General features: G+C 44.0%; 1 protein-coding gene across 1 annotated transcript in view; it reads right to left on the bottom strand.

Moving 5' to 3' along the window:
* LOC120031805 (cGMP-inhibited 3',5'-cyclic phosphodiesterase A-like) overlaps positions 1–12,441 on the bottom strand; it is a 96,613-nt gene that overhangs the window by 46,436 nt on the left and 37,736 nt on the right. The window contains exon 2 of the mRNA XM_038977625.1: positions 7,643–7,693. Within this exon, the coding sequence (XP_038833553.1) occupies positions 7,643–7,693 (51 nt within the window). The remainder of the gene's footprint in view (positions 1–7,642; positions 7,694–12,441) is intronic.

The raw sequence follows: 12,441 nt of genomic DNA, 5'->3' as shown, positions 1-12,441 counted from the left end.
GTGACAAGGCTTGTAAACTATTACGGACTACAAAGGGGTACCCAGCCACAAACTGCCCAGTGACGTGAGCCTACCAGATGGGCTAAATGCCTTTTATGTTCTCTTCGAGGCAAGCAATACTGAAGCATGCAGGAGTGCACCAGCTGTTCCGGGCGACTGTGTGATTATGCTCACCATAGCCGATGAGAGCAAGACCTTTAAACAGGTCAACATTCACAAGGCCGCGGGGTCAGACGGATTACCAGGACGTGTACTCAGAGCATGCGCAGACCAACTGGCAAGTGTCTTCACTGACATTTTCAACCTCTCCCTGACTGAGTCTGTAATACATACATGTTTCAAGCAGACCACCATAGTCCCTGTGCCCAAGAAAGCAAAGGTAACCTGCCTAAATGATTACCGCCCCATAGCACTCACGTCGGTAGCCATGAAATGCTTTGAAAGGCTGGTCATGGCTCACATCAACAACATTCCCCTGGAAACTCTAGACCCACTCCAATTCATATACCGCCCCAACAGATCCACAGATGACGCAATCTCAATCACACCCAACACTGCCCTTTCCAACCTGGACAAAAGGAACACCTACAGTTGAAGTCGGAAGACTACATACACTTTAGCCAAAGATGTTTAAACTCAGTTTTTCACAATTCCGGACATTTAATCCAAGTAAAAATTCCCTGTCTTAGGTCAGTTAGGATCACCACTTTATTTTAAGAATGTGACATGTCAGAATAATAGTAGAGAGAATGATTTCTTTCACCTTTAATTTCTTTCATCACATTCCCAGTGGGTCAGAAGTTTACATACACTCAATTAGTATTTGGTAGCATTGTCTTTAAATTGTTTAACTTGGGTCAAATGTGTCTGGTAGCCTTCCACTAGCTTCCCACAATAAATTGGGTGAATTTTGGCCCATTCCTCCTGACAGAGCTGGTGTAACTGAGTCAGGTTTGTAGGTCTCCTTGCTAGCACACGCTTTTTCAGTTCTGCCCACAAATATTCTATAGGATTGAGGTCAGGGCTATGTGATGGCCACTCTAATACCTTGACTTTGTTGTCCTTAAGCCATTTGCCACAACTTTGGAAGTGGGGTCATTGTCCATTTGCGACCAAGTTTTAACTTCCTGACTGATGTCTTGAGATGTTGCTTCAATATATCCACATAATTTTCCTTCCTCATTTGTGAAGTGCACCAGTCCCTCCTGCAGCAAAGCACCCCCACAACGTGATGCTGCCACCCCCGTGCTTCATGGTTGGGATGGTGTTCTTCGGCTTGCAAGCCTCCCCCTTTTTTCCTCCGAACATAACGATGCTCATTATTGCTAAACAGTTCTATTTTTGTTACATCAGATCAGAGGACATTTCTCCAAAAAGTACAATCTTTGTCCCCATGTGCAGTTGCAAACCGTAGTCTGGCTTTTATATGGCGGTTTTGGAGCAGTGGCTTCTTCCTTGCTGAGCAGCCTTTCAGGTTATGTCGATATAGGACTCGTTTTACTGTGGATATAGTAACTTTTGTACCTGTTTCCTCCAGCATCTTCACAAGGTCCTTTGCTGTTGTTCTGAGATTGATTGCACTTTTCGCACCAAAGTACGTTCATCTCTAGGAGACAGAATGCATCTCCTTCCTGAGCGGTATGACGGCTGCGTGGTCCCATGGTGTTTATACTTGCGTACTATTGTTTGTACAGATGAACGTGGTACCTTCAGGTTTTTGGAAATTGCTCCCAAGGATGAACCAGGTCTTGGCAGATTTCTTTTGATTTTCCCATGATGTCAAGCAAAGAGGCACTGAGTTTGAAGGTAGGCCTTGAAATACATCCACATCCACTCAAATGATGTCAATTAGCCTATCAGAAGCTTCTAAAGCCATGACATCATTTTCTGGAATTTTACAAGCTGTTTAAAGGCACAGTCAACTTAGTGTATGTAAACTTCTGACCCACTGGAATTATGATACAGTGAATTATAAGTGAAATAATCTGTCTGTAATCAATTGTTGGAAAAATTACTTGTGTCATGCACAAAGTAGATGTCCTAACCGACTTGCCAAAACTATAGTTTGTTAACAAGGAATATGTGGAGTGGTTGAAAAACGAGTTTTAATGACTCCAACCTAAGTGTATGTAAACTTCCGAATTCAACTGTATGTGATAATGCTGTTCATTGACTACTGCTCAGCGTTCAACACCATAGTGCCCACAAAGCTCATCACTAAGCTAAGGACCCTGGAATTAAACACCTCCCTTTGCAACTGGATCCTGGACTTCCCGACGGGCCGCCCCCAGGTGGTAAGGGTAGGCAACAACACATCTGCCATGCTGATCCTCAAAACGGGGCCCCTCAGGGGTGAGTTGCCAAGACTGCGTGGCCAAACACGACACGATCATTAAGTTTGCTGACGACACAACGGTCATAGGCCTGATCACCGACAGCGATGAGACAGCCTATAGGGAGGAGGTTAGAGATCTGGCAGTGTGGTGCCAGGACAACAACCTCTCCCTCAACATGAGAAAGACAAAGGAGATGATCGCGGACTACAGGAAGAGGAGGGCCGAACACGCCCCCGTTCAAATCGACAGGTCTGTTTTGGAGCGGGTTGAGAGTTTCAAGTTCCTTGGCGTCCACATCACCAAGAAACTATCATGGTCCAAACACACCAAGAATGTTGTGAAGAAAAAGATTTGGCATGGGTCCCTAGATCCTCTACAGCTGCACCATCGAGAGCATCCTGTGCGGTTGCATTACCACCTGGTATGGCAACTGCTTGGCATCCGACCATAACGCGCTTCAGAGGGTAGTGTGTACAGCCCAGTACAACACTGGGGCCAAGCTTCCTGCCATCCAGGACCTATATACTAGGCAGTGTGTCAGAGAAAGGCCCCAAAAATTGTCAGAGACTCCAGTCACCCAAATTATAGACTGTTCTCTCTGCTTCCGCATGGCAAGCGCTACTGGAGCGCAAAGTCTAGGTCCAAAAGGCTCCTTAACAGCTTCTACCCCCAAGCCATAAGACTGCTGAACAATTAATCAAATGGTCACCCAGACTATTTGCATTGAAACCCACCCCCCTTTGCTTTTACACTGCTGCTACTCGCTGCTTATTATCTATGCATAGTCACTTTACCCCTACCTACATGTACAAATGACCTCAATTTTTTTTTCTTTACTTTAGTTTATTTAGTAAATATTTTCTTAACTCTATCTTCCTAAAACTGCACAATATTCCTGCCGCTCTGCCCTGTTGTGAACTTTGGAGTAGCTTCCCCAAACCCTTCCTCACTGTTTCTGGATTACTGTTAGGAAAGGTTAGTGTCAGGCTACCTGTGTTCTACTGACTTCAACAGGTAATGTGAACCAGTGTGCCATCATTTACATTTCAATGTATAGTTTGCCGTTAGGCAGGCACAGAACTCTTGAAATCCTCTAGGGGTGGAAGCCCAAACTGACCTGCTTCCCTGTCAGACACACTATCTTGGAAGCAGGTACAGATATACCACATAACAGATAAGCCACACACACAAGTCATATCACACGCACGCGCGCACGCACACACACAGTACATACAGTTTATGAGCAAGTATACTGTACACACTGTAAAGAATTATCTAGCTGGCCCAAACTTAGTTCCAACTTGAGAAAACATAGGCAAATATTTAGGACACCCACCCAATTACACAGTACTTATTATTCTATGTTTCTTTACCTGGGATTTGAACTCATAACCTCTTGGTTCACGGCATTCTTAACTTCCTGACACAACGCCACGTCTGTGTCAGCTATCTGACTTTTCTCTCATCATTGATTTGATTGACTTATTTTAGGGTTTCCTGTTTTAATGTTAATCCTTAATCACTGTGATAAATCAAATAGTTTTTCTTGGTGACTTTTAACAGAGCTGAAATTCACTTTGAAGTGTAAAGTATAGGAATACAGGTGAAACCAGTCATTGACACAGACGTGGCGTAGCAGGAAGCTTGGAATTCTATGAACTATGAGGTTGTGAGTTCCAATCCCAGGTGAGGACATGTTGAATAATATTTTCCATATAAATGCACTATGTAATCAAGTATGTTGAAAACATTCTGTGTTAAAAGCACAATTTTAATGCGTGGGCGTCCCTAACTTAAGTCACGTTAAAGCTATGTTTGGGCTAACCAAAAATGTTATGTTCAGGTAACACTTTGACCGAAAAGTTTAGTAAACTATAAAAGTCTGTGGAACCAGTTACTAAATAATAATTAGTTGAATCAACAACAACAAAAAGTACAGTGTACACAGATGAAAACATACATGCTGCCTTACAACATACAGACTGGTAAAGAGCCCACCTGTTTGGGAGGATGGGTGGTCTCCCGATAGTGTCTCATGGTACCCGATGTGTACGCCTTGTTCATCATAGCCACAATGCACACAACCAGCAACCAATGCCTAACACTAAACACCCGATGCCTGACTCCTATCTCTTCCTCTCAGCCTCAGTAGCTGTCTTCCTGTGGCGTCTCTCCTCAGAAAGTAAGCCGTCACTCCTCTCCTCTTCTCTCCCTCTCTCTTTTCCTTCCTCTCTCACACCCTTCTCTCCTCTGCCCCACTGTACCACATATGCAGTCAGTCCCAACAACCCTCTGGCCCTCGCCTGCTCCTGCCTCAACCAATCCTGTGAGAGAATGCTCCTAGGTGCTCCTCCACTCGTCGCTCCGCCGAGGTGGGCAGACAGACAGGAAGCATTTATATAGAAAATAGCCTGTTGCTAGGAGACGCTGGGGCAAAGAGCAAAGTGAGTCCTACACAATATAAATAGTTCTTTGGGTTAAATTGGACGCAACAACGCGTCATCCCGTCCTACGAGTTTCCCTTTTATTATTAATAGTGTGAAAAGACGGGAAATAATACAAGTGGGTTATTTGCATTAGTACAGTGCTACCCACACATCACAGTAGTCTCAGTAGTCTAAAGTGGCTGCATCCTCTCCTCGTGTCCTCTCGCTTTCATCTTCTGTGACAATGAAGACACAGCTGAGAGCAATAGGATGAGGCTTTTACCAGGTATTTGCTTTCACTAGTTGCTTTCACTGCTTTCACTAGTACAACGCTTTCTCATGAGTAAACAATGAATAAGGAGTGATGAAGGAGAGGATATGAGCAGAAGAGATGAGGAGAGGAAGCCACGTTAGACTATTGAGAGCAGGGCAGGGCATTCATCAATCAAATGTATTTTATCAAGCCCTTTATAGAGCAGCGGCTGTCACAAAGGGCTATACAGATTACAAGATCTCACAGTTTGACACGGTTTGACTTCGGTATTGTAACACAGACGCTGGGAGACGAGAAGCAAGCACGGGTGTGGATTTAATAATAAATAAACATGAAACAAAACAACGAACAGCATCTGGACATGAGAACAGGAAAATAACAACAAGGCTGACTGGGGAATGAACCTGAGGGAGAGACAGGTAGAGGGATGGACATCATAGAAGTGATGCAGTCCAGGTGAGTCTCATGAGGGGCAGGTGCGCGTAACGACGGTGACAGGTGTGTGCATTAATCACCACACTGGCGACAACGAGCGCCGGAGAGGGGGAGTGGGAGTAAACGTGACAGGTAATCAAGTGTTTTCCAGGTTTAGGAATTCCTTTCGAATGGGTACGATAAGGGTTAAGGTTTGGGATAGGGTTCAAAAATGTTTATAAAAAAAAAATGCCTAGTGCTGCGACTGAGCACGCGGCCCTCAGAGCCGGAGCTCGCTGGTTACGCCTATCCACTATCCCCATCCGCAATGCCCCAGCAAGCCGCAAGCCTACTTAATAGTAATAGTCCTTACTGTGGCCCCTAGTGGCCCCCCCCTGTGGCCCCTTACTGTGGCCCCTAGTTTTAAAGGCATCTCCCGACGCCCTGAGTACCTGGACGAATGTCAAATATCGCCTTGGATCTCGACTGACCTGGCTGGACACCCAACCTAAAACACCAAAGAGCAAGCAATGCAGATGTAGAAGCACTTCGGCTAAGAAAAAATCCCTGGAAAGGCAGGAACCTATGAGGAACCGGGCTCCGAGAGGTGGCCAGTCCTCTTCTGGCTGTGCCGGGTGGGGATTATAAGAGTACATGGTCATTTAGGCAAGATCGTTGTTTAAGACGTTCAAATGTTCATAGATGACCAGCAGGGTCAACAGTTCAACACCTCAGGAGTAAATGTCAGTTGGCTTTTCATAGCCGAGCATTCATATCAGGGACTGAAGAGACACGGTGGGATGAGTGATACAGTCTCTTCTTCCCCTGAGACATGCTCTTTCTGAACTAAAATACACACGTATAGACACTCCCATTCCCAGATGGGACAAGACTGGAATAATGTCAATATCCCAATATTTATTTCTCTACACATGTTTCCATTATTTACATTTTTTGGGGAATGTATCCCTATAAAATCCATGAGAGTCACAGAACCAAGATGTTTCATGCACATGCTTATGCACACTCAGACACATTGTTCAGCTAGTTCTAGTGTCATTGTTCCTGCTATCAGTACCAAGCCTCCAGATTCTACAAGGGCTCAATACATTCTCCTCCTGCCAACCCAATCTCTCACAGACACGACACAATGTGGAAGGTTGTGATTGACTGGTCGATCAGTGTGTGCGTGTCTGTCTGTCCGTCCGTGTGTGTGCGTGTGTGTGCGCGTGTGTGTACGTGACTGAGTGTGTAAGCCACTGTCATAGAGATCTTTCCAGAAATAAGATACTTGATCTACAGTATCTTACCCACAATTCTTATCTGTCCTTTTCACAACCTCTGCCAATAATAATCAAAATCCCTCTACAATAATCTCCAGTGATTCACCATTTACTGTAGTCTACAGAGTTGCATAATATCCTACTGTATGCCTATAGCATCACCATCATCTCTAATAATAACTAGGGAAAGGGGGTACCTAGTCAGTTGCACAACTGAATGCATTCAACTGAAATGTGTCTCCCACATTTAACCCAAGCCCTCTGAATCAAAGAGGTGTAGGGGCCTGCCTTTAATCGACATCATCGGTGCCCGGGGAGCAGTTGTTGTTGGGGGTTAACTGCCTTGTTCAAGGGCAGAATGGCAGATTTTTCCAATTGGCCCTCTCAGGATTTTAACTATTGACTTTTCAGTTACTGAGATTGACACAGATCTAGGATTAGTTTATCCTCCCCTAATCCTAACCTTAACCACTAGGGGAGAAAACCACAAACTGACTTTTGATCATTGTCTAGGCAAGCAATTAAAAAAAAAAATTATTTTTTAATTGCCTGGGTTTCAAAACAAAGCCAGCCATCTAAAGGAAAGTATTTAAGCATTTCCTGATCAGACTGAGACAGCAGTCGCCCCATCTGACCAGGGGAGAGGGGAGGGAGAGAGGGGAAGAGGGGGAAAGGAGGGGATATGCACGCAAGCACTGGTCAGTCAGGTGGAGAAGTGAGAAGTAGCATTATCAATTCCTCGCTCCGTCAGTGTTCATTCAATATGGTTAGAGAAAGAAGTATTCCCCATCCTTTCTCCCCCTCCTCCCCCTCTCCTCCCTCCCCCTCACTGTACTGACCTGAAGTGTTCATTCAATAAAGGGTTAGAAAAAGAAGCATGTTCCCCCTTTCTCCCCTTCTCTGTCCTACCTGGGATCCCCGGGCACCCCTCTTGTGGTCCCATTCAGTCTGTGAGATCATCTGGAGACGAGAGGGAGACACCAGTTTAGAGGGCATTCATCATTCACCTCCAGTCTACTCCAGTCTACTACTTACTGTATTACAGTATCTTTGAGCTTTCTATCATCCTCCACTATCTCCCCCCCCCCCCCCCCCCCCCCCCCCCCGCTGAGGGCTAAAAATAAATGCGAGGCGGTGCTGATGAAGAAAAGAAAAGAGCGCATTACCTACGCTTGCAGGCTTCATCTTCATCTACGTCCCCCTCTCATTCCTCCCTTCTATTCCTCTATTCCACACTTTCTATTTTGTTCAACAAGGCTTTAATGCCATTTCACAGTGAGGCTGGGGCGTACCGAGCCTTTCAGCACAGCATAATGGCCTCTGCCAGGCTAAAACTTTAATCACTCTAATTAGCAAATAGACAACACACAGTACTAACATACGCACACCCTAACCTCCCTCCTGAAGGCAGGCCATGCTAAGTGCAGGCTCGTTTACACTCGCATCGCCAGACAGGAAGCATCGCAGGATCAACATCACAGCATTACAGGATCATTGCCATTTTGGAGACACATACAGAGACTAGTTTCCCCTGGCATAATCTTCATGGTAAGGCAGGGGCAGGAGAATTATTATATCTTTTTTTAAATGTAACCTTTATTTAACTAGGCAAGTCAATTAATTAAGAACAAATTCTTACTTACAATGATGGCCTACCAGGGAACAGTGGGTAAACTGCCTTGTTCAGGGGCAGAAGGACAGATTTTTACCTTGTCAGCTCGGGGATTCGATCCAGCAACCTTTACGGTTATTGGCGCAATGCTATAACCACTAGGCTACCTGCCGCGAAGAGGGAATCCACAAACTGACTGAAACGTACAGTAGCTTGAATATTCTCACTGTTGGAACCGATGTACAACAAGGTGAACGAGTCCCTCTAAAATCAGTTACATTGTCTCTGATTTGAGTATCTGCTTGCAGGGAGCAAAAAAAGAGGTGTCCTCGTATTTTAAGTGTCCAGTGTTTTGCAGTCTGATGGGGCGACTTAACTCAGCTGTTGACAATGAGTCCTGCATTGACTAGCTGACTGTGTCTGTGGACGGCTGGCTGTACGTTACATACAGTAACATTACGTAACACTTGTTATTGGTGGGGTCCTCACCCAGATTCCCATTGAGCTCAACCACGGTTATCTTAACACAACCTTTTCAAAAAGAGAGAGAGAATCAGGGGAAACAACATTAATCTATAAAAGGATAATTCCGATACTTTTTCTCTGTGTTTTTTTGCCTCTTCCACTCTCACGTCCTTTAGCGTAGAGGAGAGGATGGTACTGTAGTCTCCCTCCCTCAGTAACACTGACCCCAGTCTTTGACCTGAGTCCCCTTACCCTAACCCCTACTAATGACAACTCAACGCCAGTCAAGCCCCCTACCACCACTCAACATCCTGGTTAACTAGACAGGTGTTGTGTCTACTCAATACAGCTGGGGGGAAAAATTATTCTGCTTCTAGTCCACATATGTGTTCTCTCCCTCTGACCACACTGTAGTTAGCTGCGTATGTCGTTGCAATATATATACACATAGGTTTTAATACCAGGAAACATACAGAGAGGCTAATGATCAGAGAAAGACCCACCTGATCTTCTCCATCGTTGGATGGTGAGTCTCAGCCAAATACCCGTTAAGTTAACCAAGTCTACAAGGTAGGCTATATGTCCGGCAGCTTTGAGCTTCTCTCATCTGTCAAAGACTTCTCTCAAACGTCAACATTGTTTATGACTGTTTTCCTAGACTTCCAATAAAAACCTGCAGGTCTATATGTTATATTATGGTCTGGCTGGGCTGTTTTCCTAAAAGTGCAGCAGAGCAACTTTAAGTAAAAATAGAGTCCCGGGGCTGTACCTTTCATTTTATTGAGTTCTCTGGTAAAATCATTAGAGAAGTCGCATTTGAAACGGACCAGTGTTCCTTTCCATGGTTCAGGATTTTAAACTGTTTCCAGTTTTATCCAGGGACAGCTTTAATGTATCATATAAATAATAGAGTCATTTAGGAGACACTTTTATCCAAAGTGACTTACAGTTGACACATGATACAGTAGCCCACTAAGGAATCAAACCCACTCTACTCCAGTGATAGAGACTGTGTACTAGTCACTACACTCTAATCAACTGAGCCATCAGAACCATCCAGTTCTAAACAAGTTACCAGTAACAGAGTAACTGGGTCCCGTGTGGCTCAGTCTGAGTCCAGTAATGGTAGAGCATGGGTGCTTGCAAAGCCAGGGTTGTGGGTTCAATTCCCATGGCGGACCAGTATGAAAATGCATGCACTGACTACTGTAAGTCACTCTGGATAAGAGTGTCTGCTAAATGACTCAACTGTAAAAAATAAGTCCCTGGGAAGAACAGGAGACATTGGACCACCACTGAACCAGAGGGGAGTGAGTAAGCAGTGAGTGTACAGCTCATGAAAATCTAATAAGCAAACAGAGAGCCTGATATGTCCTTCTACTAACTCTCTAAGTGTTTTGTTCATTTAGACAGAAAGAGAAAAATAGAACATTAAAGAACTCTCAGGGAGGATGACAAAGGATGAAGGGAGAATGAGGATAGGATGACAGAGGATGGGGAGGCAGAGGTGCAAACCAGAACTCTGTTTGTCTGTGTGTTATTAAATGACAGATGAGGCAATCTACCTAACAAGAGGATGATAATGCAGTGTGTTTAATTGACCATGAACGAAACACCACCACTGGTAATGACTCTCTCTTCTCTCCAGTCTCTCTCTCCAGTCTCTTTTTCTCTCTCTACAGCCTCGATCTCCATCTCTCTCACTTCAGTATCTTTCTTTCTTCAGTATCTCTCTCTCTTCAGTATCTCTCTCTCTTCAGTATCTCTATCTTCACTATCTCGCTCTCTCTCTTCACTATCTCTCTCGTTCTCTCTCTCTCTCTTCAGTATCTCTCTCTCTCTCTTTGGTGTCTCTCTCTCTCTCTTCAGTGTCTCTCTCTCCCTCTCTTCAGTATCTCTCTCTCCAGTATCTCTCTCTCTCCAGTATCTCTCTCTCTCTCTCTCTCTTCAGTATCTCTCTCTCTCTCTCTCTCTCTCTAACCTTCTCTTCAGTATCTCTCTCTCTCTCTCTTCAGTATCTCTTTCTCTATCTCTCTCTCTTCAGTATATATCTCTCTCAAATCAGTTCAATTCAAGGGGCTTTATTGGCATGGGAAACATATGTTAACATTTCCAAAGCAAGTGAAGTAGATAATATACAAAAGTGAAAAAAGCAATAAAAATGAACAGCAAACATTACACTCACGGAAGTTACAAAAGAATAAAGACATTACAAATGTCATATTATGTACACTACCGTTCAAAAGTTTGGGGACACTTAGAAATGCCCTTGTTTTTCGAAAGAAAAGCACATTTTTTGCCCATTGAAATAAAATCAAATTGATCAGAAATACAGTGTAGACATTTCTAATGTTGTAAATGACTCTTGTAGCTGGAAACACCTGATTTTTAATGGAATATCTACATTGGCGTACAGAGGCCCATTATCAGCAACCATCACTCCTGTGTTCCAATGGCACGTTGTGTTAGCTAATCCAAGTTTATCATTTTAAAAGACTAATTGATCATTAGAAAACCCTTTTGCAATTATGTTAGTACAGCTGAAGACTGTTGTTCTGATAAAAGAAGCAATAAAACTGGCCTTTAGAATAGTTGAGTATCTGTAGCATCAGCATTTGAATGATCGATTACAGGCTCAAAATGGCAGGAAACAAAGAACTTTCTTCTGAAACTCGTCAGTCTATTCTTGTTCTGAGAAATTAAGGCTATTCCATGCGAGAAATTGCCAAGAAACTGAAGATCTCGTACAACGCTGTGTACTAAAAAACATGAAAACATCACCGAATACAAACAGTGTAGCTATTCTCTCCGCAAGGCAATCAAACAAGCTAAGCGTCAGTATAGAGACAAAGTAGAGTCGCAATTCAACGGCTCAGGCACGAGACATATGTGGCAAATAATACACTAATATACAGTATATTGATTATACAGTATATACAGTTGAAGTCGGAAGATTACATAGACCTTAGCCAACTACTTTTGTGAAGTGCACCAGTCCCTCCTGCAGCAAAGCACCCCCACAACATGATGCTGCCACCCTTGTGCTTCACGGTTGGGATGGTGTTCTTCGGCTTGTAAGTCTCCCCCTTTTCCTCCAAACATAACGATGCTCATTATGGCCAAACAATTCTATTTTTTGTTTCATCAGACCAGAGGACATTTCTCCAAAAAGTACGATCTTTGTCCCTATGTGCAGTTGCAAACCGTAGTCTGGCTTTTTTTATGGCGGTTTTAGAGCAGTGGCTTCTTCCTTGCTGAGTGGTCTTTCAGGTTATGTCGATATAGGACTCGTTTTCCTGTGGATATAGTAACTTTTGTACCTGTTTCCTCCAGCATCTTCACAAGGTCCTTTGCTGTTGTTCTGGGATTGATTTTCACTTTTCGCACCAAAGTACGTTCATCTCTAGGAGACAGAACGCGTCTCCTTCCTGAGCGGTATGACGGCTGCGCGGTCCCATGGTGTTTGAACTTGCGCACTATTGTTTGTAGATTAGAACGTGGGAGCTTCAGGCGTTTGGAAATTGCTCCCAAGGATGAACCAGACTTGTGGAGGTCTACAATTATTATTCTGAGGTCCTGGGTGATTTCTTTTGATTTTCCCATGATGTCAAGCAAAGAGGCACTGAGTTTG

This window comes from Salvelinus namaycush, chromosome 38 (genome assembly GCF_016432855.1).
Source record: "Salvelinus namaycush isolate Seneca chromosome 38, SaNama_1.0, whole genome shotgun sequence".
NCBI lineage: Eukaryota > Metazoa > Chordata > Actinopteri > Salmoniformes > Salmonidae > Salvelinus > Salvelinus namaycush.
Note: the sequence above shows the minus strand (reverse complement) of the source record. Positions and strands in the feature narration are given on the sequence as shown.